The sequence below is a fragment of the Psammomys obesus genome, unplaced genomic scaffold (genome assembly GCF_907164565.1).
Source record: "Psammomys obesus unplaced genomic scaffold, mPsaObe1.curated_primary_1811, whole genome shotgun sequence".
Taxonomy (NCBI): Eukaryota; Metazoa; Chordata; class Mammalia; order Rodentia; family Muridae; genus Psammomys; species Psammomys obesus.
The window spans coordinates 10,619,534-10,636,699 of NW_026596064.1; the positions used below are offsets into that span (position 1 = coordinate 10,619,534).

At 39.2% G+C, this 17,166-nt stretch overlaps 1 protein-coding gene across 2 annotated transcripts in view; it reads right to left on the reverse strand.

The window, feature by feature from the left end:
* Positions 1-17,166, reverse strand: part of Acap2 (ArfGAP with coiled-coil, ankyrin repeat and PH domains 2) — a 111,841-nt gene that overhangs the window by 24,283 nt on the left and 70,392 nt on the right. For both annotated transcript variants that reach the window (XM_055624984.1, XM_055624983.1), the window contains exons 10-13: positions 12,917-13,029; positions 4,686-4,737; positions 2,607-2,707; positions 1,267-1,366 (exon numbers count right to left, since the gene is read on the reverse strand). In XM_055624984.1, coding sequence (XP_055480959.1) covers positions 1,267-1,366; positions 2,607-2,707; positions 4,686-4,737; positions 12,917-13,029 — 366 coding nt within the window. The remainder of the gene's footprint in view (positions 1-1,266; positions 1,367-2,606; positions 2,708-4,685; positions 4,738-12,916; positions 13,030-17,166) is intronic.

Here is a 17,166-nt window from a genome sequence, read left to right on the forward strand (position 1 = left end):
CAGACCCTAAATCATGGAAAGATGATTCAGGGAATATAAAATATCGAGAGCCAACATGCCTTTTTGCCAGTGTTCTCATCATCTGTATTCAACAATATCCAGGTAAACTGTAGACTGACAAATCCCTTCTCTGAGACTAACTGATTAGAACAGTGGTCTCAACCTGTGGGTTGCAACCCCTTCATGGGTAGAGCGAGCCCTTCAGAGGGGTCAACTAAGACGATCAGAAAACACAGATTTTTACCGTATGATTCATAACAGTAGCAAAATTACAGTTATGAAATAGCAATGAAAATAATTTTATGGCTGGAGTCACCACAACATGAGGAACTGTATTATAGGAGGATCATGGCTTAGAACAAAGTGTTCCCTCAATGCATGCTTAGGAAGCTTCTAAGTTTGATATACTCCTGAGAGTCCCAGAATTGCTCATGATAACCTCTGAAATACAACTTAGAAAACATTATTTCTTTTAGCTATCTATCACCAAGCCCATGCCTCAGCCCAAACCTAACAACCCGAGAATGGTTCCATTTCTCAAGGCTTCATTCATGGCCTGTCCAAAGAATCTGTGATTCTCTGGGAGGCTTTTGACTAAGGGACAACATGCGCTTTCCTTTTTGGATTTTTACTTAGTCTTATTTTAAAACTAAATAAAATTTCAAACTCACAAAGTATTCATTATTGACAAAAATATCAAAACTAATTAGGAAAAAAATCGTTAGCATGGGAATACTTTATTTCAGTCTGGGATATACATTCAAATATTAAAATAAAGATATTTTTAGATACCAAAAGAAAATAGTAGGCAAGTGCTGAAGGTATAGTTCAGCTAGAAGAGTGCTTGTCTAACATGCACAAAGCCCCAAGCTTGATCCCAAAACCAGCCTAAAATCAGGTATGGTAGCAAATGCCGGTGATCCTAGCTCTGAGGAGGTAGAAGCAGGAGGGTCAGGAGTTCAAGGTCACCTTCAGCTACATAGTGAGTCCCGAGCCAACCTGGGCTACATGAACTGTCAAGAAAGGAAGAATAAAAGAGAGGATGTAAGAAATTAAAAAAAAAAAAAAAAGTCGGTAGAGGAAGGAGGGAAAGGGAAGGGGGAAACGGAAGAACATACAGAAAGGTCAACAAAAAAATCCAAAGCTAAAATTTTAAAACATTTTCATTATATAAAACCATGGTCCATAAATGGATGACACAGCCATATGACAAGTGAAATTTAAAACAGCCACATTTCCCACGGTGCCGATGACACCTCTACTAACCTCATCATCCTTCTCTCTATAAGCAGTTGCAATACTGGTCTGAACAGCCTTAATCCAGGCCTGGCGAAGCTTTTCGGAATCTGCCTGGAGCATACAACTTCTAACAGGAAACAATACCATTTTGTCAGACAATAAATCAGAAGGGGGAAAAGTCCACACACTTTATTTTTTCTAACTATTCTACTCAGCACATTTTAAATAATAATGTATGTGTATTGGTGTTGTACTTGGGCAGCGCTGTGCGTGGTGTCCTGGAAGGCCAGAAGAGCGCAGGAGAACCCTGGGCCTGCACTCACGGCCAACTGAATGCCACCAATGTGTGTTCTGGGAAGTGAACCCTGGCCCTTTGGAAGAACAGCTAGTTCTTAACCAATGAGCCATCTTTCTAGCTACCCAGTAAAAATGAATAGCAAAAAGGTAATGATTTTTAGCTAAAAATAATTTTAGTTGAGAATTTCATCATTTATCTATCTTTTGGGCAAAGTATGGCTATGATAACAAAAAAGTACAAATGAAAAAACTATTTTTAAAAACAAAGTACCTATCCCCAAGCCTAAAAAATACAAATGATCCAAATACAGTGGCATATGCCCTCCCTCAGGACCTAAGAATGTTGAGCTCCTGGTCTGTCTGAGTTAGTACAGGCAAGTATGGGGTCAGACAGGACTACAGAAGGAAATTTTCTCAAAGTGTGTGTGTGTGTGTGTGTGTGTGTGTGTGTGTGTGTGTGTGTGTGAGTGTAGGTTCTTCTCATATTCTTTCTTCCTCCCTCTTCCTCCTCTCTCCCTACTATGTAAGCAGAATATTCCTTTCTTTTAAAATTTGGGTACATATTTCATCTGTCATACACTTTCAATTCAATGTAATAAATAAATTTTTTTTTAATTTTTCACATGGACTAGGTGTGGTGCCACAGGCTTGTAATCCCAGCTATTCAAGAGATTGAGACAAGAGAATGACAAGTTTGAGGCCCTGAGTTCAAGTCCTATGATCAGCAAGATAAAAACAAACAAACAAAAATATACCAGGGCTTTACAAGGGCACATTAATGCTGTTTTCTGGAGTGGTAGAGCTCACTCATAGGTGCTTGCCTCATATGCTCACGACCCACTGAATAAATAAATAATCTCTACAGATTTCACACAATCTCCACGCTACACGGAGAGAAGCTACATAAAGACTTGGATATAACATCTATATTCGCTACTGGAATTTATTTTCAAAACATTAATTATTCTAGTACACTAAAACTCATAAATCAGAGTTCTCAAATGTGGAACAATCCTTGAGGTGAACCACAGAAACATATCAACAATTCTCAAGCCCTGCAGACATCTTACTTTGTTGGAGAGACCACCTCAAAGCAGAAGCGCCGTTCGATGTCTTCACAGTGCTTCACCGTGCAGAGCCTGAGGTCTTCCACCACCACGGTGGGGCTGTCCTGCAGCGAGGAGGCAGACTCAGGGTTATTACCTCAGCTCTCAGCCCCACCAGCAACCGAAAACATGAGACGTGCTTCAGAAAATGGCTTCGTTTAAAAGCTCTCTACTTTATCATGATGTTGCTATAAACAGGAGTTATGAAGACGTACGCTAATGAAGGTGGCCTATATTGTGCATTTAATCTGTCCCATCAAACTACTATCTGCACATTAAGTGCACTCATTTGTAGAAAAAAATTGGCCCACACCTGGCATTTAATAAGTATTCAAAACAATTGCCTCCTTGTTGGCCCCTTCCATACCACTCCTGTTCATTACTCTTTAGGGTCCCACCCACATACAGAAAACACTTTCTCCCCAAGGAGAAACCTTTAGTGAATCATGTTTTAAACAGCCCAAGAAGAAACAAGAAATTCTTCTTAAAATTTTTACAAGAGAGATAAAAGATTTTATCATTTTCTTAATTAAAATGTTAGTACAAAAATCAGAAGAAAGCACCAATGGATTTAAGTACAAAGTTCACAAAGCCTGCAGCCATCTCTCAAGGAGTGGGTACCTAACATTTCTGGTTCACAGCCTATCACTCAAAGGTAACTATGTGGAAAGCAAGCTACCAATTAATTAATAAATGGGTCTTTATTTCCAATGTCTAGCATTCTCACAAGCCCACCCCAGTATAGCTTTCCAATACATAAAACCCCTTACTTTGAAATAAGGCTCAAGAAAACAAATACACAACACAGTAGTAACAAAGGGAGGCCTTCCTACTGACATTATTAGCAGTGTGTATTTTGATTTCTGTCATTTTAAAGCCTTCTATACTACCACCACTGGTCCTAAGATCATGCTTACTAAAGACTGTCAGCAACCTCAAAATAGCACTATGGGACTGCAGGCTTACTCCTGCCACACAACTATTTAGTAAAATAAAGATAATGATCTTGCTACATGAAACACATCAAAGCTAGGAACTAAGACTTCAGAACCGGAGCTGGAGAGGCTCAGTGGTTACGAGCTCTTGCAACAGATGGAGTTCGGCTCAGGCAGCTGACACCTGCCTGCTAACTACAATTCCAGGGATCTGATGCCATCTTCTGACCATCACAGGCACCACACTCGAGTGTACAAATTCACACTCAAGACATACATATTGACACAACTGTGAATAAAAATAAAATCCTAATGAAAAAAGGTGGAGATATGTCTCCGCAGTTAGGAACACTGGCTATTCTTCCAGAGGACCCAGGTTCGAGTCCCATCTGTAACTCCAGTTCCATGCAAGCAAAATACCCATACACATTCAAAGAAGAAAAAAAAAGTATTCAAAAGATTTTATAATGGGAGCACTGAAGAAACGGCTCAGCCTCTAAAGGTGCTTATTGCTCAAAGGAGCACAGCTGGACTCCCAGCACCCACAACCACCCGTGACTCCCACTCCAGGGCCTCCAACAGCACTGGTCTCTGTGAGCCCCTGCACTCACATGCACACAGATGCAGTCACACACAATTAAGAAAATAATGCAGGGCACAGTGACACAAGCCTTTAATCCTATCACTCAGGTGACAGGCTACCAGATCTCTGTGAGTCGGAGACCAGCCAGGCTTGCACAGTGAGTTCCAGGTCGGCTAGGGCTGCATGGGGAGACTACGCCTCTGGGGGCACCGCAGTCACATGCACAAACTTGTACTCAGACACACATATACACACAAATGAAAAGAAACCTTTGCTTTTCAAAAAAAAAAAAAAAAAAAGAAAAGAAAAGAAAAGAAATTAGATTTCAAATCCCTCCACTTTTAAGGATCAAGGGTTACCAGGCCCCACTCCACTTGTTATAGTACCAAACATAAGATCAGAAAGAAGTCGTTTCTAAAAATTTGCAGGTGGTATTTATGGAATTCAGTATTCACTGAGACAAAGGGATAAGAACGAAAACTAAAACTCATCACTTTTCACTTTATTGCATAACAGAGCACCTACCTTAAACTTTTTCTGGTAAACCAACTGATTGTTCTGTATGGAGAACCAGCGTCTAGACGGAAAGGAGACAAATTAAAGATCGCACGCACGTGGTTACTCTCAAGGTGGGAGTGAACTAGAAACCTGTTTAGAGAAGTGCATTGCTTTGCTTTCAAAACTGAGGCATCTGGGATCGCTACTGACAACTGAGAATAAGCATCTTTAAGAGAATCACAGTTCAGGGAGACAGATCTACTGTTTTGCTTCATTTAACTTTATGTCATATTATATCTTAACAAAAGCTTTTATTTTTCCTGCTAAGACCATATAATAATTATTTTTAAAGTACAAACTTACAGGGTTTTTTTTTGAGGTGCTCAAAATAATTAAAATCTTTCTCTCAAATACCTACATTTATGATATAGAAAACTTAACACTGTGAATAAAATGTCCACTTATGAAAGTAAAATATTAAGATAAATGGTAACTTATTTTTGCCCCTTCAGAAGCTTAATTCAGCAAATGTTTGATCTGATCAACAAATAGAGACTAATAACTTTGAACTGTACCAACGAGGAGATGATCACAAACTTTATTTTATATAAAACACTTCTTGGGAAAATAATGTTACCACATAGAATCCCACCAACTGTGTAAACGGCTCTCCTCATCACTGTTAACTGATGAGGAGAACAATTTGCTCCCAATGTCCTTCAGAAAAGAGGCTGGGCAGTGCAAGCCATGTGCACCGATTCTAATTTATTAAAGTAACAAAAAGAACTAAAGACATACAAAAAAGTAATAAAAATCACAGTCAAAAGCCATTCATAAAAAAAAAAAAAGCCACACTTCTCACCAAGCACGAAAAGTGAACAGTATTTGAGCTGTTATTTTTAAATTAGTTTCAAATGAGATGTTTTTTTCAATTAGTTTATTAATCTATTAGCAGACAGAGATTCTACCTTTTCATTGATACTAATACAAAGTACTAGAGATTGTACTTAGGTGTCTTGAATGTCTATTTTTAAATTTTTAGTTATTACTCAAAAGCTGAGAAAGCATCCAGAAGAAGCCTCAGCGTTTCTTAGGCCTTTTGCTGGGTGTGTAGGCTTTCTCGCCACTTAAAGACGTATCACCTTTTTTAATGAACGAGAGTTTTGTTAAGTAAGCGTCTAAATAAAACAAGGTGGGCGCCGCTGAGTGCAAATCAACAGACCAGAAAAGGAAGAACTTCCAGGGTCTTGTGCAGGGCAGACAGCTGTTAGAGACGTTAGAGGGGACTCCTACACACAGACAAACGGTGCACCTTGCCTCGTGGATGACATGCAATGGAAACAGTCTCTGGATCTGATAAAGTGTTGTTTTAAAACTCATTTGAGGAGGGTGAACTGCATTAATAAAAATGTATAGACTCAACGTCATAGTAGTTATCTTACATAGTTTGGGGAAAACTACAGTTTTATTGAGCACTGGGAAGACATCCATCTGACAACGCAAACTTTTCATGCTTCTGAGGTCCTCAAAATTATTTTTTTCTTTTGACCTAGCCCATCTTAGAGCAGTGTTCCCTACAAATAATCATCATCATCTTCTAGATAGAAATGTGTCTGTTCCATCGGGGACCATTCCCTTTGCTTATTAACCTTATGGAGCGTATGTATTTCTGAGGCTCAGTTTCCCTGACATTTATGTGTTTCCAGGTGACATTCTGATATCACTGGGTTTTATAAAATACTTAGAAAAGGCAGTACAAATTTCTCCTCATTTTCAGTCTCCTTAAATAAACATAATAATATATCATAGGTAGAGGAAAATGAATTACAAAGATGTGTTTGCCTGACACAATCTTCCTTCTACTACCACTAAAACCACACATTTAACATCAACTAGAACTTTAACCAGGTAAGGGAATACAGTTGATGTTTTACATATATATATATTTAGGGAGCTATCTACTATCTAACCCCTTTGGACAGGTCTCTTATACTCACGAAGTGGGCTGGCCAGATGGCCATGGAGCCCTGGAGATCTGCTTGTCTCTGCCTCTCCAGTCCTGGGAGCATAAGCCGTTAGCTCAAACTCCAGGCCACATATTCACAAGATAAGCGCTTTACTGTAGACTGAAGAGAGTTTTCAATTGTTCTGGAAAGTATTCCTAGTGACTATTAATATTTCCAAGAAAGGGCAGCCCATGAATTACACACACACACACACACACACACACACACACACACACATACACACATACACACACACAAATACTCAGTATTTGAAGCACTTGGTACAGGAAATTTTAAAGTACTTCAAAAACTACAACTAGATTCAACAGACAAGATCTGGAAAGATCGTGCTAACCCAGTACACAGTCTACAAGACTAAAATATGGAGCACAAACTATAAGACAGTTTCTAATTTCCTATGGGTAAGAAAAGTTAAGATATTTTGTATCTACCTCAAATAGAAGTAATTTAGAACAGCACATTACATTATTTTTAAAAAATAAATACTATTACATACCAAGGAGAACTTCCAGGTGACAAAATTTGGGTCAAAAGAAAAAAAAAAGACATTTATAAAAATCAAAAATATTTTACCATGTTTGCTCTTAATATAAAAAATATCGGTAAAAGTCACAGTTCTGAATCTCATGAAGCTTTATAACTAAAACTATATAAGTTATAGGTTCATATATATTCATATATATATATTCAGGAGCTAGATAAATATTTAATACAACTTAAAAACCTAATGCATTGGTTTTGTTTTTTCAATTCAATTTGTTGTTTTCATGGGTATAAAGTGGTAAAACAAGAAAACCTTTGAGCTGACAACAAATTCAACATAATCAGCTCATCCCAGGGACTCAGCCCAGCTCTGCTCGGTCTTGAAAACAGTTTGCTACTTAATGTCCCTCACTAAAACACACACACACACACACACACACACACACACACACACACACACACACACAAGCCATAGGATATTCCTAGCACTCAGTCTGCATCTGTTGTGGCTAATTTTAAACATGACAACTGTCCCTTCCCATTTCAATTCAACTAAGGACATGGGCAATTAGAAGATATAATACTCTTCCTCAAATGAATGTTTCTATTTTATTTCCAATTTAGAGCATGAAGTGATTTTTTTTTTTAATCCATTGCAAGTAATCCAACTGAAAGCAGGTTAATTAGGTGCTTTCTCGTGCTACAGAGGACACTGGGTAAGAAGAGGAAGGGCGGGAAGCTATTTGGTACCTGATATGATCGGGCTTTTTCCTGTCATGTGAAAAAATGGGGCAGGGTTAAAACAAAAGGGAAAGGTGTAAAAGAAAGAAAATGCAAATGCGCAAATAAGCAAAGGATGACACAAAAACAAAACAAAAAATTAAAGAAACAAGCTTAAGCTAATACCCTAATATTGCAGTCAGAAAGTATGTGTGTTTTATTTATGTATTATAAATAAATGCATTTCATAGGACTTCAATTCTTAGGAAAATGAAATACCTTGAAAATATCTGAATTATGATATTACTATTACCTTAAAGATCTATTATGAATTTCTGCCTCTATGGTCATAACTAGAAAATACAGATAGTATTGGGCCAACTCACTAATACGATGTGCCTGGAAAGTGGGTGGAAAGTCACTTCACGTTTCTCTACAGAAGCCTTAAGGTATAAAAACTTCTTGGAAGGAAAGAGAGTTCGGCCATAAAATGCTGACTGAATCAGCCCTTCCACCTGCCCACACCCATCCTCACTAGCTGATCACAGAGACTCCATGGCCACATATAAACACAATTATTTGACTAGTTTTAGGGGAGAGGGGGAGGAGAAAGGTGGAGACAGGCTGAGCTGTGCAGTCCAGGCTAACCTTGCACCCATAATCCTCTTGCCTCCCTGCTCCCAGGATCTATAGGTATGCACACTCTACCCAGCATACTCATCTTTAGTCTGTGTACATTCTTCTTACTTTAAAACAAAAAGCCAATAAAAACATTTCTATCTGTACCAGCAACAAACAGAAAAACTTTGTATAATACATTTTACGCACTGGGTTATATTTTCTGATCCAACAAAGGAGTCTGCTTTTTTATTAGCCTTTCCAACTTAGTGTTAAATTATGTTAACAATTATTTTGTTGTTCCTCTTTTGCAAACTCATTATAAAAAGCAAAAGAGAAACCTAGGTTCCAGTGTTTAAAGTCTGAACTAAAACTGCCATACCAAGATGACTTAATAAGAAAGCTCACTGTGCCGGGCGTGATGGCGCAGGCCTTTAATTCCAGCACTCTGAAAGTAGAAGCAGGCAGATCTCTGAGTTCAAGGCCAGCCTGGTCTATAGAGCAACTTCCAGGACAGCCAGGGCTACCCAGAAATCCTGTCTCCAACAGCCCCCACCCCACCCCACCCCATCCCCAACAAAAAGAAGAAAGAAAAAATGAAAAAGAAAGCTCACTGTAGCAGACCAAAGTATAGTGCTTGGTTCTAGGACCCAATCACACATATCTGAATCTGCGGATGCTCAAGTTCTTGAGGATAAAATGTAGCATTTGCACAGAATCATAACATCTGAGAGCATGAGTTTGTAAGGGAAAGACAAATAAGAGGAAGAGGGAGAAGAGGAGAGACTGTGTATGTGTTGGGGGGTGGATATAAGTGTGTATGTGAGTGTGTATGTGAGTGTTTGCCTGTGTGTATGTATAAGTGTGTAGGTGGATGTGTGTGTGTGTGTGTGTGTGTGTGTGTGTGTGTGTGAATATGTGTGTTTGTAAAACTCTTGCCACGCTGCTCTCTTCTGGGCTCAGCTGATTTTCCCACCTGAGCCTCTTGCATTAACTGAGACAATACGCCTGTTTCCCCCTAATCACTCCTAGATTTACTTATGATTGCTGTTATAATGTAAGTGCTAACTAAATAGCATAATTGTATTGTTTACATAATAACTTTTTAAAAAGTTTCTGTAAGTATAGAGATTTTTTTTTCTTCCAAAACTGATGGTTTCTAGTTGGGTGAGTCCACAGTGTGAGATCACGCAGCGGGCTAACACTGTAATCCGTTTATATGCTGAGCTGCCACAGACATTGAGAAGATATAAGATTGGCAATGCATACAGGTCATGAACTTTTCATTCTTATTCCGTCGGCTCTCATACACAAAACACGATTTTTATGCTACACTATTTAATATGACAGTACTATTAACGTAAAATTGTAATTTATGAAGCACAAGGGAGATTGTTTTAACTATTTGGAAATTAATAATGACTTAACATATCCCTCAGAATGGAGAGCTTTAATAGCTGGTGCTGGAAACATGACATAACTTCATCAAATTATAGATAAGATCAAATGCATCATTATATGATTGATTGATGCCTTATGGTAGTTACAAAAATGAAAAACTTTCCTTGAAACTAATCAAACAATATTTTCTAAAATATCCTTAAGCAGTGGGTAGAAAAGCGTGATCTCTGACAAGGCAGATTCTGAGGCTTTTAACGTTAAGGAATGGATAGTCTGACTCAGAGGCGGTAGAATGTATTACAGTAAATTAGATGAAAAACTAGGGAAGACACTAAACCAAACATGGATAAAAGAAAATGACTTCCATTTCCTGCGATTAGATTTCTGAAATGCCTAATTTAAGAAGTGTAAATGCATTTGCAATTTTTAATATTAATAATACCAGAGGAAAGCTCTCAGTAATACTCCAAGGATTCCTGGTCCTTCTTCTCCCATCTATATAACTCCTTTCAGCAATATTTTGCATATGATCGGTCCCCAAAGGTTTTGCACTGATCTGGCTCACAGCTTGGCACCAGTAAGGGTGGTGGAATACTCCAGAGGCTGGGCCTTCTGCTGCTGAGTACATCATTGAGGGCACTGCCTGAGCAAGGGATCAGTGGCAATCTCCTGAAGTAAGTCTGCTGTCTGACAATGGTCACTTAAAAAGAGAGAAGGCAGAGCCTGTCCTGCTCTCTGGCTTCCTGGGTCCACGTAAGATCTCAGCCACACAGCTCTGCTACTGAAAGAGCCGCTCAACGCAAGCCCTCAACATGTCTCCCAATCTTTAATCTCCAGACTACAAACGATGAGAAAAATGAATCCCTCATTTCAATCCTCTCGCTAAATCTCCATCTCCTTACTGAAAAATAAGTTGACCTACAGTCTGAGATTCTGATGGTCACAGAGAGCCTAGCCCTTTGAACAGCTAATACCCTTCCATCCTGCAGACCCTAGCACATTTACAACAGGGAATTTACAGAGGCTCCCGACCTAATCTTGTTTTAGTATCAATGCAGCTGATATGATTCTTAAAACAGATGAAAAATGATAAGATCTGCATCTGATCTACTGATTTTATTCTACTGAGCTGAGCAGCCAGAGAATTCTCCACTAAGACCCACTGTGTATAGGCTGGAGTCTGAGATCAAACTTCTCCCTGAAGTTGTCCGAGGAAATTCACTTCTCTTTTTAACATAATGGTTATATTTCTGGGGATTTACTGTTTTTGTTTTTGTTTTCACTTTCTTAAGCTTTAAAAATGTAGTTTGTAAGTCTGAAGGTTAAATTTCAATTCTAACATTACACTATAAACCTATATTGGCTGAATAATCTTATTGTAAAATTTACTACATACCAATTGCTTCTAGTTTTCTATACTAACTATAAAATTGTCAAGAAGGACTTAGAAGGACTATTGTTTTACGTTTTAGCTCATAAAACAATTTTAATTTTTCATTTCCACAGTATAACAACTAGAAGCATTATTGATAACGAAATCACTACTGCTGGTTCTCTAGTACCTACATCTTATTTAAAAGTTCTACATAACTCAGAGACTTAACAGTAAATATCGCTATTCTTTCCAGTTTACATTCACTCTCGGATGAAGAAAAATACTTCAAATAAAACCACGTCCCATTTAGATTTTCTACATAATAAAATACTAGAGAAGTGCTCAATAAACCACTGACATTTAAAAATGTCACTGAATGCTTTTGACCTTCAGTCCCAACACATCTAAATAAGAACAATCAGAACCCATTTCAACACAGCATTGGGAGTCCCATTTAAGTTAACAAAATGGATGCCAAATGAACGTACTGAGAAGACCCTCCTATTTTAGTATTATTCATCTTAAGGCACAGCCATCTCCATCACTGCTGAGTGCCTGACCTCTCCTAACACAGGAGAAGACATGTCAACCAACCCTGCAACAGCAAGTCAGGTACCCAGAACACATACACTACTCTCCATTATTGAAAATTTGTCCTTTATTATTTAAACAAAAAGAAAAAAAAAAAAAAGGCAGCCTTGACTAGACCAGTCACTAACATCCAGAAGGAAAACCCTGAGCCATACAGCCTTTCAATGCTACTTAGCATAAATTTATTTCACTTATCATATTAATATGGTAAAATATTTTATATATTCTTTTTTGTTGTGTTTTGCAATTTTTGATATAATATTTTATTATGCAACCCAGGCTGACCAGGAACTCAAATTTCTCCTGCCTTAACTCCTGATAGGAGATTACAGGTATTCCCATGACATCTGGCTATAATTCTAATAAGACATTCAATAGTTTTATATTTTATAAAAATTAATTCAGCAAATATTAAAATTTAGTGATAGCCATCACATTTATAATAAAGAAAGAATGGCCACCAGGACTTCCCATGTCCCACTGAAGTGTTATTACAAGGTGAAAAGATAAGGGTCACCTGAGTTTTAGACCCTTAAGTAAATTTTGTTTCATGGTTTTGTTTTGGTTTTTGGGTTTTTGTTTTTTTCCAATATAGGGTTTCTCTGTGTAGCCCTTGCTGTACTGGAACTCCATCTATAGACCAGGCTAGCCTGGATCAGAAAGATCTGTCTGCCTCTGCCTCCTGAGTGCTGGGATTAAGATTGCTGAAATTAAAGGCATATGGCATGGCTGCCACCACTGCCACCTGACCACAAGGAAATTCTTTGAAATATGTATATAATGAGAATTTAGTCATCATAAACCAAGTATTACAAAAATTCTAGTTTCTCCTTTACGCCTTAAGTTTCAAATCTAAACACCTTGTATTTTCACTTTTTGCCTGACCCCTAAAATGCATCTTTCCTCTGGTGGGCTCAATTAAAGAAAGTTACTAAGGAATCTGTAGAATTCAGATCATTCTGGGGAAAATGAGTTGCCAATTACAGGGAAAGGCAGAAATGGCAAACACATTAGCATCAAGACTAACGTCTGAAGTCCATTACCTGTTCCACGTTTTGAAGGCGTTGCTGGCTCGTTTGAACAGATACCCTTCCATGACAATGCCATTCGCAGCATCTACATTATACTCTAGCTTGGAATCATCACTGGAGAAATCCTAGACAAAATAACACACACAAGTTCAGACGACTGTGTTCCCAGAAAAATACATTTATTTAGGAAAAAGACTTTTTAAAAAGTTTGGAATAAGACTTATGGTAGAAAGGGGGAAAGAAACATGATAACTGAGATGTGCTTCAACAGATTAACAATTCAGGGCAATATGGTGGAACAGTTAAGATGATGATGGAATACACAACTATGTAAGACATGCTGCAGAAAGAAGAGAAACTCTAAGAAAAGTAAAAATAAAACACAAACAAAGATGCAAAGAAAAGAACTAAGCATTATACAAGCATTATGTCTAAAGGCATTCAGTGTGGCCAATATTCTATGGCCATACATGTTCATTTTAAATGCATGTCAATATAGTTCATTGGAATTGTCTGAATCTATCTTTATTTCCTAAACATATCACTACCGTGGCATCTCTTAAATGTAAGTTCAGAGATGGGATAAAACACTAGAGAATATTTCCACAAAGTATAATTTCATTGGCATAGGGAAAGGGCTTAAAGAGGCAAATCTGAAGCAGGCATGCTGGAGTCACTTTTCTGTACAGACAACAGGATCACAGTTGGTTTTCTATCCAGCCCTGTAAGCATATGCTCAATGCAATTCAAATTTCCAGCTTTTCTCCAGTTTCCAAAGTTTAAATCAAGAGTCAATGGGCTGGAGAGATGGCTCAGAGGTTAAGAGCACTGGCTGTTCTTCCAGAGGTCCTGAGTTCAATTCCCAGCACCCACATGGTGGCTCATAACCATCTATAATGAGATCTGGTGCCCTCTGCTGGGCAGAATAATGTATAAATAATAAATAAACATTCTAAAAAAAAAAAACAAAAAACAGGAGTCCAATTCTTAAAATATTCCAAAGTATTTTGAACAAAACAACAAAGTAGCTGGTATCATAGCAAACTCAAAATGATAAAAATAAGTCAGATTTTTTTAAACTTAACACTTATTTTATTTTGTGTGTGTGTGTGACTATCTGCTCATATGTTTAAGTACCTGTTTCTCTCTCTCTCTCTCTCTCTCTCTCTCTCTCTCTCTCTGTGTGTGTGTGTGTGTGTGTGTGTGTGTGTGTGTGTGTATGGTCTGGAGGGTACCCTTGGAGGCCAGAAGAGGGTGCTGAGTTGTCTGGGCCAGAACCGCAGGTGGCTGTGACCTGCTCACAGCTGGGGACAAGCTCTGGTTCTCTGCAAGAACAGCTCTTAGCAATCAGGCACGGCTCAGCCCGGACAAAGACCTCCGCCTCGCTTGACATTCTTTTGGCAGAGACTGGGTGACACACAGCTGTGAGAAACCAGCATTGGAGGGGAGGCAGCGTGAGAGTCACCCCAGGGCTTCCTAACATGAATGTGCTAAGAATGTGAAGAGGAAACAGGTTGAATTAAGACTTTTTTAAATTCTGGGTATCTTTCGGTTTTAAGCATAAAAAGCCAAGCTAAGCATGAATCATATTTCTGCCTACTTTTTCTTTGGGAATAAAAGAAAGAAAGAAAACATTAGTTCCTTCATTAAAACTTTAATTCTGTATGGACATCTATTTCCTAAAATTCCCATTACCCTGTGTGTGCACTCGTGTACATGTGTGCACGCGTGTGTACACAAATGTGTGGGGCTGAGACTGAACTCAGTACTCCAAATACAACAGGCAAGTGCTCTGCCCCAAACACATTCACATACCTGAGCCATCCTCCACAGCAGAAGGCATTGCATCAGTGACAGACCTGACTGACTTTTGCAATATATATGGATGCATGTATGTCTGCTGCGTGTGTGTGTGTGCATGTTTGTATGTACTGTGTACGTGTGTGTGTGTGCGCGCACAAGTTCTTTCACTACACCTGGAGCTCACCAATTTGGCAGGACTAGCTGCCAGGCAAGCTCCAGGGGTCCGCCTGGCTCCGTTTCCCTAGCACTAGTCTCGCAGGTGCAGGCCATGGCTCACAGCTTTTTACAGAGATCCAGGGAATCTGCCCGCAGCCCTCACTTCTGTAACATCTTTAAAGGTTTCATGTGCTTTCGGTTTCAGTTTTCATTTTTATATCTTAAGTTAGCATAGAATATAATGGGTTTCGTTCTGACATATTCATATGTGTACACTTCATGTACTTGGTATTAATATATTAATCTAGATTCCACATAAGGAAAAAACTTACTATTTATCCTTCTGATTCTTGCCTATTGTTTTCTGCTTCTACCCATCTTCCGACAGATGACATAACTTTATTCTTCTTTAAGGCTAATGGAAGCTGTGCACACGTGTATGTATGTTCCTTAGCCGTGTCTGCTGACAGACACCTGGACGACTCCACACCTTGGCCACTGTGAATAGTAGCAATTAACACACTGCGTCTGTGCAATGTGCTTCCTTTACATGCCTCAGGTGCGGGCCCAAGTGTGGTGGGGCAGCTGCCACCACAGCATAGTTTTAGTTTCCTGGGGGGACTAAATGGTTTTTTTGTTGTTGTTTTTGTTTTGTAACATCTGTAGGCTCTTAGTAATCATTGTGATACTCAGAGCATAGGGCTAAGAGGGCTAGGGTACAATGGTAGTGTGCTTGCCAACATGAAAACAGTAACAAGAAATAAGCTTTCCTTGAATGGGCAATGACTCCAACTGTCTATTTTCAACTACTTCTTGAGATAGATGAGTCTTCCGTCTAAGCGTCACTAATGTCCCTTAATAAGTACGCAGATGTAGCACGCTGCAGTAGGTTCCCTAAGAAAGCAGCTGGACAGACTGGCTGCGGCATGGCTGCTGGAATCTCTGCAAGCATGTTCACAACCTGACAGTTAGGAGGGAACACTCAAAGGAAACTGGAGAAGATGAAAACCAGAAGACAAAGAAGTCAACAGAGGAAGGGCATCTGCCTCTCAGGGAAGGTGGAAGCTTTGCTTTCTCAGACATGCAGTGCTATCAAACTTTACTGCAAAGCTGATGGCAGCTAAGACAACAATGTGTTGGGACAACTAAGACAAAACGACAAGGGGGTGGAAAACACAGCCCAGAAGCACGGGATGGAGGAGGCGTGGGCTGTGACAGGTGTTGTGTCGCAGAACGTTAAAGGAGGGCGCTGTTGTAACTTGCCCGGATCAACAGGCTATCGGCAAAAGGAAAGCAGATCTCTACCCGCTACACACAAGAATCCGGCTGCACATGAATTAAAGAGCTACGTGCAAGGACTGGGACTACAGCTCTGGGGCAAAGTGCCTGCCTGTCACACGTGAGGGCTAAGCTCAATCCCCAGCACCACTACAAAAATGTGAACGATAACACAAAGGCGTAAACATGAAAAGCAAACCTACGGGGGAGAGGTGCGCATGGTCTTGTGATGGGAACTGCAGAACAAGCTAACAAAAGCACCTGACACAGGGCTGAGAACCGTGAAAATCTAGAACACGTGTGTCTACAGTATATGAAGGACCTGGCCATCAGGTAGTTAGGAAGCCTGGCAGGAAAAAGGAAAAAAGGGGAGTAGGTAGTTCACAAGCTGGGAATACAACCGATAGACGCAATTCACTTGTCACGAGCAGTGAATAAATTAAAACCACAGTGAGGTATCCATGTCCACGGCACAGTGATGAGGACAGCGGGAACTCTCAGCGCTCCCCACGGATGCCCTCGCCACACTGGGCGCGCGCACACACACACAGTGTCTGCTACAACAGCTGTATGCCATCAGTGTGTACATCTATCCAAAGGTGTGCAAAGGCACGGACAGGACATATGGGCCACTCACAACAGCACTGTTTCTCAGACTGATCAATGTACTTGTTAAAACTCCTTTTAAAAGGTGTATCAGAAATGCTTTCCCTTAAATTTTAGTCAACTGGACTTTTTTTTTTTTTTTCTTTACCTGTAATGCAGCCTGTGTCAGCATTTAGGGGCAGAGAAAGTATTCACAATGAGTAAAAACAGCATTATTTTCTTAAAAGAAAACAGTGTATGTTGTTTAAAGTTAAATAATCTCAGATTTAATATTTACCAGTTTGAGGCCTTCAGTATAATACTAAACTATGTATATAATAATGAAAGATTTTATATATATATACACACATATATATATGTATAAACTTAACCAACAATCACATATTTCTATAAAAATAATTAGTCATTTTACTAAAAAA